Genomic DNA, 24,010 nt, shown 5'->3' on the forward strand with positions numbered 1-24,010 from the left:
CTCTCTCTCTCTCTCCATCCTTCCCTCCCCCACCTAATCCCACAGATGGCTGTATTTTAACAATAAAGTTAATTACTATCTATAACTTTCCTAGTAAGAGTGAAGATATCTAAACAGAAATGCATGTGGCCCTCCCTTTGGCCATCAGACTATTAAAACCATGATCTCCAAAGTACTGAGATATCACAAGGAACCTCAACCTAGGGAAGGGAATAGATGAAGCTATGGTGCCAACTTTGTCTTCCAAGAGCTTGTCTTTGGGAATAAAAATTCTTAGAAAGATTACTGAACCACAAAAGCTGATCAACTGATTATAATTTCAATGGTGTGGGGAGATTAGGATGTTGCATGTCAGAGACAAATTACCTTGCAATACCTTTAACCCCTTCAATAGACAATTATTTCCTTCCTGTATATGAGAACTACCAATTTTGTGACTACTAGGTAAATCCTTTGAGTGTGTAAACATATACCCTAACTTCTAGGAATCAGCAGGCCAAGAATGTCATTAGACAGCATCTTAGGCCTATGTAGGCTAAGATTTCCCCATTTTTTCTGAAGCCCATCCATCTGATCGTACTCACCAATGCACTTGAAAAATGTCTTCAATTATGATTTTCTCTGTTCTGTTAGTGTAAAAATTTCATGGAACTGGAACCACATTGGGACTTGCTATTTTGACAAACTTGAATCTTTTCCTGGGCCACTATCACTCATATTTGGCTCTAGAATAATCTGTCTCTTTTTCCTTTGAGAGTTAAGAATAAAGAACTGTGTCTTTCCTGATGACCAATGTCAGGCCTCAAAAGAATGGCCCACTGTTCACCAAAGGACTCAATTGCGTTGGCACCAGACACCATTACAAGGACTCCCATGCTGCTGGCTTTCTAGCCTTGCCTCCTTGTTTAGAAGTTTGTGAGTTCTTTCTTTAGATTTGGTCACTAGTCCAATGTTGTATTTTGAGCTCTGATTTTTGCAGAATCCTGTTCATTTGGATGCTTACTTTGTTTTCAAAGTGGTTGTTTAAAGCTTCTGTGTGCGTCAGAAGCATTTTGGTTTCTAAGTTTTCTGTTTTCAGTTTCATTGGTTCTTGGAACTTTGAAGACATTCAGGTTTCTGTTTGGTTTGTCTTGGTTTTGTGTGTTCAGAGTGTTTGATTTGCTCATTGCCCTTTGTCTCCTGACACTCTTTAACTATCTATTTCTGCATTCCTGGCCCATGGCTTCTTCTTCTTGCCACCAGGCTCATTTTGGCTTAGGAATTTTCTAAAGCATCTGATGAGAAACATCCCCAAAATAAGAGGCACCAATCCAACAGGGTGGTAGCAGCAGAGAGGACTTGTGATGTCAAAATCCTCACAATGGACCCAACAAAACACACCCTGCTCTCAGTCTGGAAAGAACTTCACCATCTTGTCCCAGAACACAGAAGAGTCTGGTCATGCTCATGTCCCTGTAAAACATGTAGGATACCAATGACACTACAGGAGGAAATGGTCTTGAGATGACAGCTGAGCGAGTCAATCCCAAAAGCAAATCCCATAAGCCTGATCCACAATAAACATTCCCTAGCTGGCATAGAAAAGCTCACAGTTTTCTAGGAAGAAATGGGAGACACATATTTGAAGAAGGAAGGAGTGTTTACATACCCACCATCAGGAACTCCATTCTGCAGTATATATGGTGATTGTGGATTTTCATCTTACAAGTATATAAAAAATTGAGAGCTGTAACCAAAGATAATAGTCTTACACGTTCCTCAATGGGGAATATTTGATGTTCCAAAATTGATATTTTTGTGTGCAAGCCTAGAATTCCTCAGAATAAAACAAACAGTAATGAGTGGGCAGCCTACTTTAACTGGAATTTAGAAGCATCTAAGAGAAGAAATGAAAAAAAATCCTAACTCAAAAGAAGTAAGTCAGTTTTGAATAAGTGTCAGAATTAAAGAAAGATATTTAAGGATAGATTAGTATAAAATCTTCGCAATTGTGTGAAAACTAAAATAAATCTGTAGAATTTGACCTTTCTCAACCTCTCTGTCCATTTATCTCTCTCTGTCCCTTTGGCCAACAACTCAACTAGATGGAACCCAATCCCAGCACTGTAAGCTTTGTTTGGTGACAAGAGATAGCCAGTCTTCCCCATTATTTGGTTAATTAATTAAGTCGCCATTGATTCTGCATATATTTCAAAAAGTTTCTCCTATATTAGGTTTCCATACTGCCTCTCAAATGCCCTTAAATTTTAGCTGTTTGTCCCCGTATCTTCTCCCTCAACCCTGTCCTCCTCTCTACTGTTACAGCCCTCCTGTTACAGCCCCCAACATACCTCCATAATTATCTATTCTATTTCCCTTCCCTAGCAAGATTTATCAGTACCCTCTAGTCCCTCACTCTGTACCTACCTTCTATGGTTCTAGGGCTTATAGCTTTGTTATCATAGACTTAAGAGCTAATCTTCACATATAAGCAAATATATACCATATTTGTTTTTCTGAGACTGCACTCAGGATGATTTTTTTTTGAACCACATCATTTCCTGAAAATTTCATGGTGTCGTTGTTTTAATGGCTGAGTGATTTTCCATTGTGTAAATGCACCACATTTTCTTTATCCATTCCTCCGTTGAGGGACATCTAAGTTGTTTCCTATTTCAGAATGTTATAAATAGAGCAGTGATGAATATGGTGGAACAAAGTCACTTTGTGGTGGATGAATGATCCTTTGGGTATATGCCCAAGAGTGGTACAGCTGAATCTTGAGGTAGATCAGTTCCCATTTTTTAAGGAAATGCCACACTGATTTCCATAGTGGCTATACAAGTTCACACTCCCACCAGCAATGAAAAAGTGTTCTTCTTGCTCCACGTTCTCTCCACAGCATGAGCTGTCACTGTGTTTTTTATCTTAGCCATTCTGACAGATGTAAGATGGAATTTCAAAGTAGTTTTGGTTTCCATTTCTCTGATTGCTAATGATGTTGAACATTTCTTTAAGTGTTTCTCAGCCATTTGAGTTTTCTTTATTGAGAATTCTTTGTTTAGATCTGTGCCTCATTTTTAATTGGATTGTTACTTTGATATCTACTTTATTGAGTTCTTTTTAAATTTGCATTTTAGCTCTCTGAAACTGAAGTTTTCAGCACTGTATTGTGGCTAATCTGTTCTTCAAAACTCAGTGTCCTATCTCTTTCAAACAGCTTTTGATCCACCTGCAAATTCTAGTTGGGGATATGTGGACTTTTAGAATTTCAACATTTGAGATTTAAACCTTCCAACATTGTGATTTTCATGATTTTGCACTCCAAGAACTTTTCTTTACCAGCATTTCAACACTGCAGATTACTCGTCATTATAGATAAGGTTGGTACTGAGTTCATTTGCTCAATCTGGTCATTCATTGCCTGTGTCCACTTATTGCCTTACAAATGAGTGTTGCCACTGTCTACTCACATTCCTCTACCCCACATTCTTTTTATTACTTTGAACTTTTTAGACATTTAATAGATTTTAGACATTTAATCATTTACAAGTGCCTACAAGTACAGGAACAATTAAACAAGCTGTTCTTCCCACACAAGGTAGAGCATTCACATTAGTGTACCACTGAAATCTCTGACCAGTGGGAGGATTTGCCCTTACTGGACCAACTCAACTGAGCTGCAAGCAGCCACCATTATGCAGTGTTCCCACATACCAAACTAACTTATCTATGAGTCAAGTTTGGTCTGCTTCCTCCACCTCCATAAGGTGACATGGGATGCTTAGCAGACACAGGAAAGAGCCAAGGAGGAGCCACAGCTCCAGTAGGAGTAAAGGACAGAAAGACTTGGGCTGAGGCAGCTTGCATATGTCCTAAGCTCTTCCACCTCATGAAGGATTGATCTTGCAGATGAGATAAAAGAATCCAGGTCATAATGGACCATTCTGACATTTGTTGTATCTCAGTCGGGGTCTATGTCCCCAGACACTGTGTAGAGGAATGCCAGGAGCTGTCTTATGAAAAGTATAATACATTTGAATTGCCTTAGTCGAGAACCCAGGAAGCTGCCTTTTGATTCTCTCATTGATATCCTATCCTCAAAACTCTAAGGTCAGAGAGTATGTGAGGTCAGAGGATATGTGAAGCCATGTGGGACAAGCAGCTGGGCAGTTGCAACACAGCCTGAACCTGCTTAAGCAAACTTTCCCCCACTGGGCCTCACACAAGCTGGTAGTCTCTGTGTTACCCCAGTGTACCTGGCTTTTTCTTTTAGGGACACCAACCAGCCCCCAAATCATGACACAGAGACTTACTAGTTTTGAATGCTTGGCCTAGCTTAGGTTTGATTCTGGATAGCTCCTTTAACTTAACCTATTTCTCTTTATCTACAAATGTCCCATTCTTTTTACTTTTTCTTACTTTCTTTTCATCTCTATGTCTGGCAGACTGGTGGCTGCCTGGCTTCTGGCCCCAGATGTGTTCCTCATTCTCTCCTCTCTTCTCCTTCTCCTCTTCTCTTCTCAAGCCTACATTCTCCTCCTATTTATTCTCTCTCACTCACAGCCCTGCCTATCCCTCTCCTGACTAGCTATTGACTGTATAGCTTTTTATTAGACCAGTTGGATTACTTTAGCATTCAAAACAAATGCAACACATCTTTACATAATGAAACACATATCCTCACATTAAACAAATGAAGCATAAACAAAAGTAAGACACCTTTACACAGTTAAAGTAATATTCTGCAGCATACACAAATGTAACACAACTTTGCCTAGAATTTTCTGCAACACCCCAGTGTGTGAATATTGACAGTGTTCCAAGGTGGGAATATTCCATGCCCACAGCCCAATGAGGACTTTCTTGTGATAAGAAGCAATAATTAAAAGATGCAATCATTTCCCCTCTTCTGATCCTCTTCATTTCTCAAACCAAGTACTCACATACTATGTACTTGAGACTATCTTGATCAGCTGTCTACAGGGACACAACATCAGGTACAGAAGCTACAATTGCTGCAACTTCTTGAGGAAATTCTCAGGAGTTCACTGTCATTTTCCAGGACCTGTCATGCATTCATATGGATCAAAATAATGAATTAAATGAAGATGTTGACTGGGAGTAGAGATTAGTGGTAGAGCACTTGCCTAACAAGCACAAATTCCTGGATTTGACCCAAAACTGCAAAATAAATAAACACATAATTAAAGAATATTAACTCCAGACCCTTGAGGTTTCTAAGAGTGACAATAATTATGCCATTTCAATCCGACGCCCTTCCCTGAGATGCAAGACTCTATTTATTTATGTATTTGTTTGGGGGCTGTTGTCCTTAAGGGTTTTGAAAAACATTGCTTTATTTGAGGGGACTGAGCTTTGGAGGGAGGTAATTTATTATGCATGGGAAGAAGAGAAGTTTCAAACTTCCGTACTAACAATCATGGTACTTGTCTCATTGGTCAAGGAACTAGGTAGATTCTGTGTCAGTCACCAAGTTTGCTAATGCCAATTATATTCTGATATCAGAAAAATACCACTGGCCCCTGTATTCCCTCACTCTAACAGAGAGATCATGTCGATGTTTTGCGTCATGAGTATTGACAGATATCAACCTGTATCCAACCGTCTTCAGAAATATCTTTCTGCTTCCCCCTGCCTCAATGATACTGTTATCTGAGAAAATAACTAAGAATCCTATGCCATCTAGTTCTATTCTTGTCAACATGACACAAGCTAGAATTATACAAAAGAGGAAACCACAATTGAGACTATGCCTCCATAAAACTGGCCTGATGGCAAGTCTTTACTGCATTTTCTTAATTAATTGTTGATTAATGTAGGACTCAGCCTATATGGGTGGAGCCAACCCTGACTACCAGTCCTGGTAACTATAAGAAAGCAGGCTGAGCCAGCCATATCAAGCAAGCCTGTAAGCAGCACTCCTCCATTACCTCTATATTAGCTCCTGCCTCCAGGTCCCAGCCTTGGTGAAATTCCTGCCCTGACTGCCTTCCAGGATGAACTGTGATGTGGAAGTAAAATAAAATCTTTCTTCTCCAAGCTGCTTTTTGGACATGGTTTTAGCACCGCAATAGAACCCGTAGTTAAGACACATCTCTTTGGAGAAAGGCAAGGGACTCATTAATTTAAACACTTACCTTGGGCCTGTAGAGATGGCTCGCCACTTAAAAGCACTTGCTGTTCTTACAGAGGACCTGGGTTCAGTTCTCAGAATCCACTTGGTAATTCACAACATTCTGCAACTGCAGTTCAAGGAGATCTGGTGCCCTCTTCTAACCTCTACAGTCATTGCATGGACCTTGGTGCACATACATGCAGGTGAAACACTCACACACACATGGTAAAGGAAACAAAACAAAACCACTTACTCTGATATTGGAGCAAAATGGTAAAAAAAAAAAAAAAAAAAAAGCAAATAAATAAATAATCTGGGCTGTCCTTCAGTGCTAGATTTCAGTTCTAATAACTGAGATATGGAAACTGGACAATGGACAGAGAACAATTTCTTTTGTTGGGAGAGGCCTTGCTTCCCTAATGATTCCATCTTGATTTCATTGGCTATTCATTTTGCATGGTACCCTTATTGTTTTCACCCATCTGCTGTTAGCTTTGCTTGTCTTATTTGCCATCTACATAATCTCACCACCATAGGTGCTTCCAGCACTCAATCTAACCTTGACATCCCTTCTGTCTACTGAACCAACATTCTGGTGCTCAAAGCATGCCCAGCTCATTTTTATTCCAGGCATCAACATCCCCAATGCCATTACACAGCCTACTTCTGTATTTGTTCATCTTTCTTGCCAACATGCAGTAAGCCATATTCCTCATTGGCCAAGGTACTAAGACGATGCTGTGTCAATGACCAAGAATGCTTATGCCAATTGTATTCAGAGGTCAGGAAAACAAGCAAAACAAAACCAATAAAAACACTTGCCCTGATATTGCAAAGAGTGTGACATTTTGGGAATGATTCTTCATTCCCTCCCACAGAGCAGTCATTGGGAAGTATCTCTTACCTAGCAGATCCATTTCAGCACAGCTAATCTGCCAAACATGTAATCCCTGCTTCTACCTCTGCCATGTCAAATACGGCTTCTGTCTGTCTTATATGGTCTGGGCCATTTCCCTTTCCATCATCCTAAGAGCCATGCTATATCTCCTGGGGGCCCAACATTTTTGTTTTGTTCTCTTTAATTCAGCAACTTCAGATTCAGATACATGTTTCCCTGGTTACCAGTGTATGTTGCTTGGTCCTATAATGACTTATGGGTAGAGAATGTTTCTCTGATCAAGTCTAATGAGTCCCTGGCTGGGTCATTATATTAACCTATCTTTATATATTGTCTAATAGTCAGGATGGAGGGCAAACCCAAGAGGACATGCATTATATTCAAGTGAGAGGTCTCAGGCTTGTCAAGAGGCAACAATAGCCCCAAAGGAGTAGGGCCCTTGGACAGATTCTAATTACTCAGGGAAAAAGGAATTCAAGATTTTGTGGTACTCAACCAACATGTCCCCACACTGAGCCCTGGCTTAGGCATGGTAACTGTCAAGGTTGAAAGTTTAATGACCTCCCTCTTCTAATCATTAACCCAAGTGACATGTTCCCATGTTTGTAAATGAACCAAATTTAGTATTTCTCATGTTGATTTCCGAGAAGTGCAACATTTAAATCAATTTGCCTTTTACAAACGTTAAAGCAGATCAGATAGAAAGGTTTAAATATCTGTGATAGAAATCCATCTAATTACTATTAGAGTAAGCACTGAATTAGCCCAATTTTTGGATTTATCATCATAATTCCATGGCCTAAAGCCTGGCTCTGTGCCTTTTTTAATCTTCTACAAAGATGGCTTTCTGACTTTCTGCTTGATTCTTTTAATTGATGATTGACCTTTACTAGGATTTTCTCTAAAGTCACTGGAAAGGAAAGCCCTGTTTGTAAGATTGGCTTCTGAGGAAAAGCACCTGTCAAGCATGCCCATGGGCAATGTGGGGAACCTCTGAGTTGAATCAGGACACCCCAAGACCAATTAATTTCTCAGCACAAGGAGATTTATTTGCCCCAGAGGGGGAGAGGCCAGGGATAAGGGACAAAGACAGAAGATGGATGAAGAGGGTCAAGGGTAAGAAAACAAGGGAGGGGGGATAGAAACAGAAAGGGAGAAGAGGAGGGGTATTTGTCCTGGGATGATGACAAAAGACTGCCTCTGGATAGATAGAGAGGAGACAGACATGGCTCATAGGTCAACGGTGGTTTATAAAGGTAAAGGGAGAAACCCTGTGTTAGGATGAGGTGTTTAATTTTTATTGGGCATGTTAATTAGGTGATCCAAAGCAGGTTTTTGATTGATGGACTTCAATACTTTGATAGCTGTACTTTGGTAGTCAGCCTCAGGAGGAAGAATTGGCCAAATAAGGAAATGGACCTTGCGGGCTAGCTTCAGGAATGTAATCCAACAATTTTTGGCAGTCAGAGAAAATGGGAAGAAGGACAGGCCTACCAGAGCCATGTTTACTGGCTAGAGTCCCTTTTGGAAACAGATACCTATTAATATGGCCCAACAAAATATCATAAACTTACTTAAAACATTGTGAGGTGTTTGTTTGTATGTGGATGTTATAATGGGACTGCATTATTCTCCAGCCAGAAGCAACGTAGTATCACAATATCAAATGGCTGGATACACAAGCTTGTAGCGAAACTAGATCAACGGTGATTGGCACACTGAGGAGAAAAGCTGAAGAACAGTCTAATCACCTATTCCCCATCTCTAGGCTCTCTGCTGCTAGTGGTCACACTCTTGATTTATTGCACCTTCACACAGGTTGGAAATGGATTATTGAGGCATACTTTAAGACCAACTGGTGAAGCTAGCCACCTGTTATTTGGGAAGTGTGGTGATTTGGATGAGACTGGCCCCATAGGCTCCTATGTTTGACTATGTGATTCCCAGATGGTGGTACTGTTTGAGGAAGGATTAGGAGATGTGGTCTTGTTGAAGAAGTGTGTCACTGGGGTCAGGCCTAGAGGTTCCAAAGGCCTCACACCATCATCGGTGTGTCAGTCTTTCTTCCTCATGCAGTGGACTAAGATGTGAGCTCTGGCTTGTTCCTTTGCTCTGCCATCATGGACTCTAACTCCCTGACACTGTAAGCTAAATTAAATGATTTCTTCTATAAGTTGCCTTGGCTGTGGAGTTTTATCACAGCAATAGAAGAGAGTTACTAAGACAGGAAGGTCTATTCCCTCAAACTCTAGGACAACTTCACTAAGACAGAACTGAACACTTATATTAGTGGGGTTGTTTGAATGAGAATCAATAGGAACTGAACACTTGGTCTCCAGTTGGTGGTGCTGTCTGGGGAGATTTAGGAAGAATGGCATTGGAGAAAGTGCATCACTGGAGGTGGGCTTTGAGAGTTTAGTGACTCCACACCAATTCTAGTTCACTCTCTGCTTGTAGTTAAGGATATGCACTATCAGCATTCTGTTCCAGCTGCCTTACCACTTGCTGCCATGCCCCCCTGCCAATATCATAAACCCCAATAAAATCGCTCCTCTAAAAGTTTTCTTCTTCATGCTTTGCCACAGCAACAGAAAAGTAATGAAGATAGTTAGCATTAATCAACAATACTTAGAGCAAGCCTCAAAGATGTAAAGGACCATGGCATGTTCATGGTAGCCTTCTCATGTCCAGGGAAAAGGCCTGCAGCTCTCACAACTAAGAAACCAAAACCAGAGAGAGACTCAGGATTTTAGGAAGCAACATACAGACTACAGGCAGGGTCAACTAAGAAGCCACACAATGCCTTGAATCTAAATTTATTAAGTAAAACAAAACCAGTGTGAGAGATACTAACTACATTTGGCTTCGTTCCATTGTGGCCAATGTCCTTTTGCAGCACAGAAGACCCCAAGTGAAGAAGGTGCATGGTGGTGTTGGTGAGGGGACAGGGACAAAACCATTCCCAGTAATGAAAAGGCAGGCATCACACGGCTCGTGGGAGTCAGCACAGGTGAGCTCCATGTTCACTGAGCAGGACTAACTAGCAGAGTTAGCACTAGCAGAGCACAGGACTGTCGGGGAGGAGAGGCCAGAACATTCAGAGAACCAGGGACAGCAGGCTGGCTGGAGGGCAGCGGACAGGGCAGGTCCTGGTGATCACTTGGGGAACACGGTGACCACATCATAGCCCTCAGGTGGTGTGACCCGCTCCCGGGCATGCTTTTCACAGTAAATCTGATCCTCCACGAAGAAATGGCCCTTCTGTTTCAAGTTGGTGCCACAGTCAGTGCACACGTAACATTCAGGATGGCGGTGATGGTCCCTCAGCTTCACAAACACTCCTCTGCAGGAGGGAGGGAAAACAGGGATGCATTAGTGACAGCAGAGTCCTATGTCATCCTTCCTGAGCTGAGGCCTGGGGCTTCTCCAGAGGCCCCACAACAGCCTTCTGGTTGTGAATGGGAAGGGCTTGTCATTCTTGAAGCCTCTCCCATGTCAACACAAGAGTTCTGCATGTTCTGTTGATTTTACTCCCAAGCTATACAGTCCCCAGACACTCCCACCCTTCCATGGTTTGCCCAACCTCTAAGACCAGGGGAAGTCAATACTCACACAATGCCAGTTCCACATTTGTCACACATGGGCAGCTTCTGAGCATTTCCAACTGACGCAGCCACTTTGGTGACTGGAGCTTTAACACTTCTGAATCCTGAGGGCTTGTTGGGATCCCCTGAAGGGAGGAAAACACCCACATCAGCCAGCCAGTGAAAACTCAGGATCACTGAGGTCTCTCAGAACCACCTGGGAATTTCTATGTTCGAGCCAAGCCGCAGCTGCTGGGATCAGATAGTCAGTGACTTGACTCTGTGCATTGCTGGGCAAGTTGCTTAACCTCTTATGGTCTATCAGTTTCCATTTTGTAAAAAATAGGAGATGATTTTTACCCTAGTCAATATCAGCCCTCACACCACCAATCACATAACACTCATCTAATACATGTGCAAACACTAACATCGACCAGGAATGTCACCAGGTCCAAGGCTGGGTAATCTTGCCATTGCCAAAGACCTTGGCTAATGGACATGAGCAAATGCGAGTCCAGAAACCTACGTGAGTGTCTTGGTCATGTCCGCACAGAGTTCTATCCCATGCCATGAGAAGAGCAAGCCCCATTGGGTGTCTCTACCTTATCCAAGCACCTGGAATGAGAAGAGTTGGGGTGCCACACCAAGCTGAGACAGCATTAACCAATATCCCCTACAGCACGAGTCACCTGATGCTAATACAATGGGAGGATGAATTTGAGGTGCTTTGCTGGTTTATGGAGAACAACATGAGTATTTTTGTCTTTTACTCAGACTTTTTTTAAAGCATCCTGTACTTTCAACAGTCCTTCATGGCTACACATGGCAGTCTCTCAGGTTTCTCTCATTAGTACTGGGTGCTCTCACACAGGGAAGACTCAACATGTCCTCATCTCCATAGTCCCATGTTGTGGGATGTTCTGTATGGCAAATGTGTTGCTCTGATTGGTCAATAAATAAAACACTGATTGGCCAGTGGCTAGGCAGGAAGTATAGGCGGGACTAACAGAGAGTAGAAAAGAAAGAATAGGAAGGCAGAAGGAGTCACTGCCAGCCGCCACCAGGACAAGCAGCATGTGAAGATGCCAGTAAGCCACAAGCCACGTGGCAAGGTATAGATTTATGGAAATGGATTAATTTAAGTTATAAGAACAGTTAGCAAGAAGCCTGCCATGGCCATTCAGATTGTAAGCAACATAGGTCTCTGTGTTTGCTTGGTTGGGTCTGAGCAGCTGTGGGACTGGCGGGTGACAAAGATTTGTCCTGACTGTGGGCAAGGCAGGAAAACTCTAACTACAGTCCCATACCCCAAAGTACAGGGGACATTCTTCCTTTCCTTTGGAAGAAGTCCACAATCCAAACTTCTGTAAATGTAGATTTTTTTAATTAATTTGCTTATTTATTATAATATTTTTATGCTTAGAATTCTTTTTGGTGGCTCAGTATTTAAGAGCACTGCTTACTCTTCTAAACGACCCAGGTTCAATTCTTAGCATCTTTGTGGTGGCTCACAACTGTCTGTGACTCCAGTTCTAGGGGATCTGATGCCTTCTTCTAGTCTCCTTGGGCCCTGGGCACACATATAGCCACAGACATAAACACAGGCAAAACATTCATACACATAAATTTAATTTTTAAAATTACATGTATTTAGTGTGTATGTATGTGTGTGCACCCATATATGTACAGGTATGTGCATGCCATGCTATGTCAAAGAACAACTTGTAGGATGTGGTTTTCTTCTTCTACCATGTGGGTTGTGGGGTTCAATCTCAGGTTTGGCAGCAAGCTCCTTTGCCTGATGAGCCATCTCACCAGCCCTAAAATGTCTGGAATTGAACTCAAGACCTCACGCATGCTAGGAAAGTGCTCCACAGCTGAGCTAATTCCCAGCCCATAACCAAGTGTTTTAATGGTCCCTATATTTGGTTTGGGTTTGAGTTTACTTTTGTCTTTTTTTTTTTTTATTGATTTTTTTGAGACATGGTCTCTCTACATAGCCCTGATTGCTCAATTGATTGATTGACTGACTGACTCACTGACTGACTGACTGACTGATTGATTATTAAGAGAAGCTCTCTCTTTGTAGCCCTGATTGTCCTCGAATTCACTATGTAGAAAGCACTCCACATGCCTCTGCCTCCAAAGTGCTGGGATTAAAGGTGTGCATCACCACACTGGCCCCTTTAGCTTTCATTCAAAGGCAAACTCTTCACCTCACTCAACCTCAGCCCTAAATAAAGGCATCTCAGAGGGGCCAGAGCAAGCAGCTGCTCCAGGCATCCTACCTGAAGCACAGCAAACAGGCTTCCTCGCTCTCTGACTGAAGGGGCTTGGCTGCCTGTCCTGTCTGACAGGTAGGAAAGAACAGCACCTCTGCACACTCAGACAGTGTAGAGAGGCTGACTGACTACAGAAGGACCAACTCAGCAAGGGCTGGGGTCTCCGATATAAGCCATCCTCTTCCCATAGCTCACTCAGTCAGCAGGAAAAGCACCCGGAAACAAGAGAAACTGCAGATTTGTAGAAGGAGACAAGTTAGGGAGAGATGTGAAAGCCCTACTTGGTAGGAAAATCCACATCCATTTCTGGAACTAAGAGACTAGATTTGGGAGCACTGGAGGAGCTGTGTGCTGAAGCTGTTCCTCATTCTCAGCCCTACAGCGCCACCTGCTGGCTCCAAGCTGTTTTTCTCTCACTTAAAAAGTCAACTGAAAATTATAATTCTTTCCTTTGCAACTATCTTACTACTGGATTCCCTACAACTACAAATATTCCCAAGTGTCTTTTCTTCCAGGAAACCCTTCATCCAAATTTTGTTTGTTTGTTTGTTTGTGAAGAGGAAGAGAAATCAGCTAAATAAAGTACAGCTGGTTCTCTACCCATTTCACTGCTCCATTATCTTCCATGGTTCTACCGTAACTACAGAATAAAGCCCATGATCCCGACAATGGCAGTTCTCTAGAACCTGACTCCAGGTCATCTGAGGGCCCGGGAAGCCCTGACAGCAGCTGGCATGAACCCAGCAGTTTGCTGACTCCATCTCCAGCTTCTTCATCTGAGGGAGCCCCCAGCCACCACTGTTTCCTTCATGTGTGTTGTCTCGTTCCACACCTCCACTCCTTCAAGATCTCCTTCTCCTGACAGATGAGTGAACAAGCAAAATGAGGAATATACAGGCGATGGGATATGATTCTACTGTAAAAGGACCGGAAGGTCCAGAGGGTAAGCCTGAGGAGAACGGTCCCCAGGACCCACATGGTCAAAGGGGAGAACCAACTCCCAGAAGTTGTCCATATGCCCACTCTTGCACATGGGCACAACACACACACACACACACACACACACACACACACACACACACACACACAAATATGTAAATAAACAAATAAACATGATAAAAAATTTTAAGGAACGGAATTCTGATGCATGCTATAACATGTTGCACTGAAAGAATGAGCCCGTCACCAAAAGGGAAAACTATGATTCCACTCACACAGGGTATTTGGAATAGACGGTAGTGCTGTGGTGGCCAGAGGCTGGAGCAGAGAATAGGGAGGTGGGGTTTAATGGGATCAGAGCTTCCGTTGTACAAGACAAAGAGTTCTGAGGATGGACAGCAGTGATGGCAGCATTTCACACACATATGTGGTATAACCGAACACTTAAAAGTGATTACCATGGTAAATTTTATGTTATGAGTATTTCACAGTTAAAACAATATTTATGCTTCTTTTGCCTACAAACTTTGTGATTTGTCGAGAGCAAGATGACCCCTGAGAAAAGCAGAGGATGAATAGCATTCAGAAGAACAAGCTGCTCTGGTAGAATTTCCTGGGGTTTATCACCAACTCTGCTCAAATCGATTGGGCACCTAGCTGCACTGGGCATTTCACAGACTGTGTCTGAACCCTTCCAACAGCCCTGTTGCAGTGGGCTGCGCTCAGGGGTTGCACGCAAACACTAGAGCTTAGAGGGACCAACAACCTGCTTGAGGTCTCATGGCCGGTCACAGGGGGACCCTGGATGCCAATGTTTCCACCCACAGACTTCTCTCTGCACTGCAGGCCTTTGCCAATCACAGCAGCACACATCTGAGTGCCTTATGAACATTAGCCAGTGATCCAGGCTTTGTCCATTCAACCTCAAGTGAAAACAGGCCTTTGGGGTCTCACCCAGAGCCTGCTCCATGTGATGAATGTTTGTCTAGAATTTACCCTGCTTCCTTAAGGAGAAGCTTAGTGCAAGCCCACATCAAGAGACATGGAGCAACGATGAGTTGTGCCATCATCTTGTTAGCAAAATCCTGGGTTTGAGGCAAGAAAGTATCCAGTCTAAGAAATTTAAAAAATAAATAAAATAAAATCATAAACCCCAGATTACACAATTAGGTACAGCCCAGCAACTAGATTCCAGTCAACAAAAAGTGGAATGGTGGTGTGTATAATGAAATATAAGTGTAATGGTAGTGTGTATAATAAAACATAAGTGGAATGGTAGTGTGTATAATGAAATATAAGTGGAATGGTAGTGTGTCTAATAAAATATAAGTGGAATGGTGGTGTGTATAATGAAATATAAGTGGAATGGTGGTGTGTATAATGAAATATAAGTGGAATGGTGGTGTGTATAATGAAATATAAGTGGAATGGTGGTGTGTCTAATAAAATATAAGTGGAATGGTGGTGTGTATAATGAAATATAAGTGGAATGGTAGTGTGTCTAATAAAATATAAGTGGAATGGTGGTGTGTATAATGAAATATAAGTGGAATGGTAGTGTGTATACTGCAACACCAGTGGTCAACTTCTGGGAAGGAGATAGATGGCGCATCTGACAGGGATTCTCCATTTAGACTTGGCCCCTTCCTTCCTCCCTGGTGCCTGGAAGTAAGGATGATGGCCGGGCCTCCAGATGCCAGTTAGGATAACTTCAAACATGGGAGCTCTGGGTTTTGGTTACTGGGGCGGAAGGTGAAAGGAGGTCTTGATGCTATAAACACGGATTCACGTGTGCTTAGGTCCTCATCCATGAGCTCAGATGAGTTTTGTGGCACAGTCTGTGTCCTATTTGGGGCTCAGATGGGCTGACTTTGCCCACCTTAACTGAAATGTCCTTACTCAAGATGAAACCGCCTGCCCCTTCTCATGTGTTCTGACAGAGCTGTCATCCCTACAGGTTGGATCTCAAGTTGTTTGTCAAGCAGGCCTCATAGTGGAGTTTAAGCAATGTCTAGCTCACTTACTGCTAGTAGAACAACAATGTGCAGCATCAAAGAAGCACTTTGACTATACTTCCTTGTGGGTGTAAACTGTCCCTCTCTACAGAATCCACACCACTGAGGAGGGGGCGCAGTTATGGTACATTCAGGGACGTTTCCCTTCCCGGATATCTGTTCCTGAAGCACCTATAGGTGTTCACTGTGGGGAGATAAAGAGTGTAGATGGCACAGTGTCAGCCAGGTGCCTGAGTCTTAGGGAAGGGGGCAGAGTATGGAGTAGACATCATAGAAACCAGAACAGTGTACAAAAGCAGTTCTCCAGAACAGGAGCAGGGAAGTAGTGTGGTTGATATATTGTGTACCCTAATAAAGCTGTCCTGGGGATCAGAGAACAGATCAGCCACTAGATTAGACATAGAGGCCAGACAGTGGTGGCACACACACCTTTAATCTTATCACTGGGAGGCAGAGATCCATCTGGATTTCTGTGAGTTCAAGGCCACAGTGGGAACAGAGCCAGGGGTAGTGGCACACACCTTTAATCCCAGCACTTGAGATCTCATGTCTTTGCTTGGGAAGGACACACGCCTTTAATCCCAGGAAGTGATGGCAGGAAGCAAAAAGGTATATAAGGCATGAGGACAAGGAACTAGAAGCTTTTTAGCAGTAGTTCAGCTGAGATCCATTCAGGTGAGGACTCAGAGGCTTTCAGTCTGAGGAAATAGAATCAGCCAAGGAGTTGGAGAGGTGAGGTTGGCTGTGGCTTGTTCTGTTTCTCTGATCTTTTAGCGTTCACCCCAATACCTGGCTCTGGGTTTTTTATTAATAAGACCTTTTAAGATCTGTGGGACAAGGGGGTGTTAATGGAAAGTACCTGGGAAATGACAAGTCTGAAGGCTTGCTGGACAAAGCAGTTATGAGAAAGAGAAAACCTTTCTGCCTGTTATCAGTCTCACAACATTCCTTAGCCACTGAGAGGAGGCCTCCCTTCTACCTCACTGAACGTCACTTCAGCATACATGGTATGCAATATCTCCAAGGAGAGCTGTCTCCTGAGACCAGCAGAAGCATCAGAACTCATGCATGGACAAGCGAAGCTGGTGCCTCCCGATGAAGTGCCAGCATCTATAAAAACGGTGGACTGCTGACTCTGTGCTCACAGGGGCGGCTGTTTTACACACTTTGTGATTTCTGAGCCTAGAGCATAGTTCAGAAACTAGCCAAGGGTTGAGGATGTGGTTACCCAGGGGCCTCCACAATGAGGAAAGGCCATCTGTCCTAAAGCAAGAGCAAACCTGGGGGCCAGCTTCATTGGCCTAACAGATCCATTTCCTTCTGTGGCCTCCACATGCTTTTCCTCATCTGTCACCTTGGGAGCAAGGTATGTGAATTAAAACAGCTAAGGGAGCCGGGCGGTGGTGGTGCACGCCTTTAATCCCAGCACTTGGGAGGCAGAGCCAGGTGGATCTCTGTGAGTTCAAGGCCAGCCTGGGCTACAGAGAGAGATTCAGGACAGGCACCAAAGCTACACAGAGAAACCCTATCTCATAAATAAATGAATGAATAGATAGATAGATAGATAGATAGATAGATAGATAGATAGATAGATAGATAAAACAGCCAAGGGACAGACCAACAGAATCTCACAGGGGTCACACTCACTACAACCTCAGCTCTCTAATGTATGTGTGGCAGGAAACAGATGATCAGGCACAAAACTGCTTCAGTAAAGCCTACATGCCATACATACAAAGGGGTTGATATCTAGAATATACAATAAACTAAAAATATTGAACACCAAAAACAAAACCCACATCATCCAATCAATAAATGAGCCAAAGTGCAGATGGCCAATAGTACATGAAACAGTACTCAGCATCCTTGGTCATCGGGGAAATGAAGATTCAAATTGCACTGAGATTGTACCCCTCTCAGAATGGCTGTCTATAAAAACAAGCAACAACAAATGCCAGCAAGGATGTGGGGTACAAAGGCACCCTCATACACTGCTTGTGGGCATGTGAACTGAGGCAGCCACTAAGGAAATCAATATGGAACCTCCTCAAAAAACTAAAAAGAGAACGTATGATCCAGCTATACCACTTGTAGAAATATATGCTGTGGGATGTTCTGTATGTTAAATGTGTTGCTCTGATTGGTTGATAAATAAAACACTGATTTGCCAGTAGCCGGGCAGGAAGTATAGGTGGGAAAGCAGAGAGGAGAATTCTGGGAAGTGGAAGGCTGAGGCAGAGAGACACTGCCAGCCACCACCATGACAAGCAACATGTTAAGATACTGGTAATCCACGAGCCATGTGACAACTTACAGATTAATAGAAATGGGTTAATTTAAGATATAAGAACAATTAGCAAGAAGCCTGCCATGGCTTGTAAGCAATTTGTCTCTGTGTGTTTACTTGGTTGGGTCTGAGCAGCTGTGGGACTGGTGGGTGAGAGAGATTTGTCCTGACTGTGGGCCAGGCAGGAAAACTCAAGCTACAAATATACCCTAAGGAACCTAGGTCAGTATAACCTGACCATCATGTTCATTTTGTAACACTCTGTGCAATCAATAACCATGTTATAGAGTCGACCTAAATGCCCATTAACAGATGGCTGGGTAAAGAAAATATGATACATATGACCAACTAATGTGTGTAAGGGCAGGAGAGGGTAATAAGGTCAAAGTATGTGATGTACTTGAATGAAAATGTCATATAAAACCCATCATTTTGTACAATGAATCTATAACAACATAAAATAGGGGCTGGAGATACGGCTCAGTGACTAAGAGCTCTGGCTACTCTTGCAGAGGACCAAGTTCAGTTCCCAGTACCCATATGGCAACTCAAAACGACTTCCTATAACTCTAGTTCCAGGAGACCCAACACCCATTCTTGCCTCCATAATCACCCACATACACATACACACACATAAATAAAATAAAATAAATCTCTTTTTAAAAATTAAAACATTTGAAAAGACTGAGCAACCAGGGCTAGTTCAGTAGTTAAAAGCAATTGTTGCTCTTGCAGAGGACCTGAGTTCAGTTCCTGGCACCCACATGGTGACTCTTAACTACAGCTCTCTTCTAGCCTCTGCAGATACTTCATGCATATAGTAAACAGACATGTGTACAGGCAAAGCAACCATACTTAAAAAATATTTATTTCATTTTATTTTACAAGTAAAGACTGAGCCAGAAAGTTATAATCCAGAGGGGGCACTCTTGTCCCATGCCCTACTACCAACACTCCCATCCACTCCTAACCCAGTAACCCTTCACCCCAAGTGCTGGAAATGGAACCCAGGGCTTTCTGCATATTACGTAGGTTCTACAACTGATCTGCATCTGAGTCCTCTCCCCCTCTCCCCCGCTCCTGTTTTCCATACAGGCTTTGCAATTTAAAAAAAAAGGGTCGATGCCAAGGCAGAAGTGGTGGTGTGTGCTCAGATAACTCCAGACTCTGGGGAGAATGGCAAGCTCCAGGCTGCACAGCAAGACCCAGCCTTCCACGACAAACTGTGCTGGCTCCTCCTCCTGGGAGCTGTGTGTCCCCGTCGTCCCCCCCCCCCCCCCCCCCCCCCCCCCCCGCCTGTGTTCTAGCAGTGAGACTCCCCAAAGCGCCCCTTACCTTTCCCGTCTGACTCCAGGATCTCCTGCAGAAGCAGGAAGGAGGTGGACTGTTTGGGGGGCTCGTTTAACTCCTGCTTCTCCTGAAGCATCTTGTAAACTTCGGATTCCTTGTCGATGATGAGGCTGCCTGAAGGATGAGGCTGATCCAAGCTAAGAAGAATGTTTGGAAATCCATTAGGACAAGGGTCAAAAGTTAGGCTCAAAACTCCACCAGGCACTCCCTTCCAAGCAAACACACACTGGTTGGAAGAATGAATAGTGATTGTCCCATGTCTCAAACCCTCTTGACAATGTTATAAGGGGTCCTGGTAGGCAGAGCTGGCTGCCACTTTACTACAGTAAGAGGCCATTTTCCCAAATAGTCTCTGTAATTCAATTACACTTTGGCTAACTTTCACAGATGGGGAATTTTTCCCTTCTTTTTAAATTACATAATCAACATTATGTCAAGAGAAAATTTCAAAGAGGGAAAATTCCAGTCACAACCTGACCACTAAAGCTCAGCTGGGTCTCCCTGGGGGGAGGAGGGGTGCACATGAATTCCTTTTCATTCCCCATGTCAGAGTGCTTTTCATGCCTCCAGACATTCCTCATCATTCAGAATGGCACTTAGGCTTCTGCGCCCCTAGCTGGAGGCAGCAGTCTTGACCCACCCCGTTTGCAGGGGCTGCCAGAAGAAGGAAAAGTCCACGGGCTTCGCTTTGCTGTGTAAAGGGTCAGACCCCCGGGAACAGACAAGCCAGGCCTCACCTCCCGCTCCTTCCCCCTGTCACCCGGCATTCCCCAGGACAAGCTGAGGCAGGCGCTACGGTGAGGAGGATGGTGGGCAGGAGGGAGGCAGGCCTTGGATTGCAGACTGTCCTGAGCCTGACTCCTCTGGTACTCCCAGCCCCCCAATGACCAAGCCACACTGTGGCCTACTAGCAAGACCTACCAGCTATGCGACCTGTCCCTCTGCTGCCATGATCAGCCTTGGAACAGTTATATTTTCTTTCTTGTTGTTGTTTGCTTGTTTTTATTTGTTTGTTTGTTGTTTTTTCAAGACAGGGTTTCTCTGTGAAACTGTCCTGGCTGTCCTGGAACTCACTCTGTAGACCAGGCTGGCCTCAGACTCACAAAGATCCACCTGCCTCTGCCTCCCGAGTGCTGGGATTAAAGGCGTGCGCCACCACCGCCTAACAGAACAGTTATATTTTCAACCAGAGGTCAGAGACATATTTCTGACACATGAATGAAGACGGTTTCATGATGTGGGTCAATGTCCTCTCACTTGACTTAGAACCAAACACTCCCGGTATTTATAACGAAACACACGTTTAATCGAGTTCAACTCCTTTGGAATAAATGTTCGTTTACATAAAGGAGTAAGGCCCTTAAGATGCGGCCTTTCCTCCAAATAGCTGTGACTGAACCAGCCAGCCCCCTTCCAGACACTGCTCTCACTGCCCTGCTGGCACTGTTACCTCCATGTTCTTCCAAGCCTGCTTGCTTCACACAGGATGCACTCCTCAGAGAGGATCAGTGACCCTGACTTATGACGGCCCCACACATCCCCATTCCTCACTACCCTCTAACTCACTCTCCTAACTGCAGCATGAATCTTAAAAGGTCTTATTAATAAGAACAAACCCGGAGCCAGGTATTGGGGGTCACCACACCTAACCGCATTCTCTACTTGCATTAATTTCTGCATCTCTGGCTTCCCCTGGAAGGTAAGCAGGCATACTGCCTGGCTCTCTGTAAATGCCCAGGTCTGGCTCAGTGCATAGCCCAGGCTCAGAGCTTGGCATCGGGAAAGTAATGAGTAAGCACAGATGTCACTTCCTCCTTGCTATGCTCTCCCTGATCCTACGAGCTCACCTGGAAATGATGTAGGGTTGCGGGGGACCCACCTCCTGAGCCACATGCCCTCTTTCCTCTCACTTCCATAACTTGTTCAGAAGCTGCCTAAGGGACACCGTGGCCAGAAGAGGCAAAGCACAAAGATCAGATCAACTACCAATAACGATATCAGCAATGCACACAGACAGATTTACCCGCGCACAATCACACAAGCTGCAGCTGCCGAGGTAGGAGTCGCAGCCTCCACAGCACTGAAGGACACAGGCAGGAGCAAAGGACTCACAGTGGTTACATCCATCCACTCATTCCCCACCCACCACCGTACAACTGGTTCACGCTCCATTCTGAAAAGAGAAAGTCTGGTTTCCATGGGTAACTTCCTCTAAGTTGCTACCCCTCCCTGCTCCTCTCTCCCTTTCTGTCTCTCCTTTTTCTCTCCTCCGAGACAAGCTGTAGGGCAGCCAGGCCAGCCTCCTGAGACACTTACAGACTCAGGCCCCAACTGAAAGACTCAAGCACAGGGGTGAAGCCCCAGGTGTTTCCCCTGGACTCCAACCATAATCTGACAACAAAGAAAGCAAGGCCCACAAGGGTGGCATAAGCTCTGCCACCTTAGGCAAGGTTGACGCTGGCTGCCCCTGCCACCTTGGGTTTGCAGTGACTGCAGCGCTGATGTCTCTCAACCATCTCTCAACCATCTCTCTCTCTCCCTCCCCTTGTAGGAAAGTGTGGGGCAGGCTAAGTGAAGACCTGGTGAAGTCGTTTTAAGCAGGGGTCTTCTACCAGCTCAGTTCCATCCATTTGTTTGTTTTTTAAGTTAGATACTTGATTCTTTGTGTTTTGAGCTTGGAACCTGCCCTATAATAAGCATATTACATTATTCTTTATCAATCTTTTCCCTATTACTCTTAGGACTATTTTAAAATCAAGATCAGGCCATGGAATGTTTGGGGGAAGAATTTTTTCTCTTACTCGTTGTATGTTATGTCTGGAAGCCACCAAGGGAACACTAAAAATAACAGAACTAAACCACAAGGTCATCATATATTCTTCCAGCAAACAGCCTTGGGAATCATTCCAAGGAAGGAAGAAAGAGAGAGAGAGAGAGAGAGAGAGAGAGAGAGAGAGAGAGAGAGAGAGAGAGAGAAGGGAGGGAGGGAGAGACAGACAGACAGACCAATTTACTATTTATTTCCAAATAATGATAACATCTTTATATGCTGGGCATTTTATGAAGTATTTTCAGTATCCATTACCCTAACAGAAACACTGTCTACCTAATTCAAAAAACAGTCCAATACTCAGAAATTCTACATCTCGGACATTCAGCTATAAGACAATGCAATATCTGAAAAAAAGTAATTAGGATAAAAGCATGCATAAGAAATAGAGGAAAAGATTCTTATTTGTATAGATAAAAATATTAAAAGTAAATAAATAAGGATTCTACAGTGAGCCAGGTCTGCGTTCTCAGCAGTCAGGAGGCTGAGACAGGAGGCTGAGACAGGCCTCAAGAGTTCAATGTTAGGCTGGGCTACATAATAAAGGCACATATTTCAGAGAAAGACCGAGAGATCAAATTAACTCTACATAGCCTCTTCCCTGAAATAAAGAAAGTATTTCCTAACATACTTAATGAAGTAAATATCACACTAATGTAAAACTAGATTACAGTACTAAAAAAGAAAACAGGTGAGTCCCTCATAAAGACGTAAATTTCATAGCAAATAAAATTCAACGATATATAAAAAGAATTATATGTCACAGCTAAGTAGCATGTACTACTTGGTTTACTATTTAAAACTCAGTCAAGATGTTAATCATTTGACCATATCAGCAGATTCACAAGGGGAAAAAAAAACATTTGACTACACAGGAGGCTGAGACAGGAGGACCAAACGTTCAAGCCTTGCCTGGTGTCCATAGTGAGTCAAGACTAGACTACCTTGTGAGACCTTGTCTCCAAATAAAAAGTAGGAGAGGGCTAGGGATGTAGTTCAGTGGGGGAGTGGGAGGGAGCATTTAATTAGCATGCAGAAAGCCCTGGTTTCCATCCTTGGTACTACAGAGCAGCTGAGGAAAGAAACTAAGTATACACACCTCTATTCCTAGCACTTTGGAATCTGAGGCAGGAGGATTGCCACCAGTTCAAAGGCCAGCCTGTCTTACATGGTAAGCGCCAATGCCAGCCTGGACTATAGTATAAGACTCTGTCCCCACCCCCAAAAAAAGGGAAAAGGAAAAAGAATCTACAGAGTGCCAAGTCCGTGAATTGTAGAGGCAATGAAAAGGAAAAGTTAAGAACAATTTCAAAAAGGAATAAAATGGGAGGAACTGGTCTCCAGGATTTCAAGATTCCTTTCACAGCTATTGTGATCAACCACACATTGTTTATCTCACAACCACATGATTAACTCAGTCTAAGTTAATGCCTAAGACTGAAACATATAAAGGAAAACCATGTTAAAAAAAAACTAAGTAGGAATTCTTAGCCTCTAGAGATAGGCAGACTTAAGAAGCCAAGAGTAACCGCCAAAAACACAAATTGATAAAGGGCCTCCTTAAAAGTCGGATTTGCTTTGTTGAGGCACTTCCCTCTGATTTCTCTTGGTTCTGCTTTTCCTGTCTCCTGTTATGTTTTTGTTTTGGTGATAAGATCTTACTTCATGACCAATGCTGGCTGTGAAATCCTGGTCCTCCTGCCTCAG

At 43.5% G+C, this 24,010-nt stretch overlaps 1 protein-coding gene across 1 annotated transcript in view; it reads right to left on the reverse strand.

The window, feature by feature from the left end:
• Positions 1 to 9,816: 9,816 nt before the first annotated feature.
• Positions 9,817 to 24,010, reverse strand: part of Pdlim1 (PDZ and LIM domain 1) — a 47,460-nt gene continuing 33,266 nt past the window's right edge. Inside the window, exons 5-7 of the mRNA XM_042263240.2 lie at positions 19,459 to 19,610; positions 10,629 to 10,746; positions 9,817 to 10,359 (exon numbers count right to left, since the gene is read on the reverse strand). Coding sequence (XP_042119174.1) covers positions 10,173 to 10,359; positions 10,629 to 10,746; positions 19,459 to 19,610 — 457 coding nt within the window. The 3' untranslated portion in view covers positions 9,817 to 10,172. The remainder of the gene's footprint in view (positions 10,360 to 10,628; positions 10,747 to 19,458; positions 19,611 to 24,010) is intronic.

Source organism: Peromyscus maniculatus, chromosome 1, assembly GCF_049852395.1.
Source record: "Peromyscus maniculatus bairdii isolate BWxNUB_F1_BW_parent chromosome 1, HU_Pman_BW_mat_3.1, whole genome shotgun sequence".
NCBI lineage: Eukaryota > Metazoa > Chordata > Mammalia > Rodentia > Cricetidae > Peromyscus > Peromyscus maniculatus.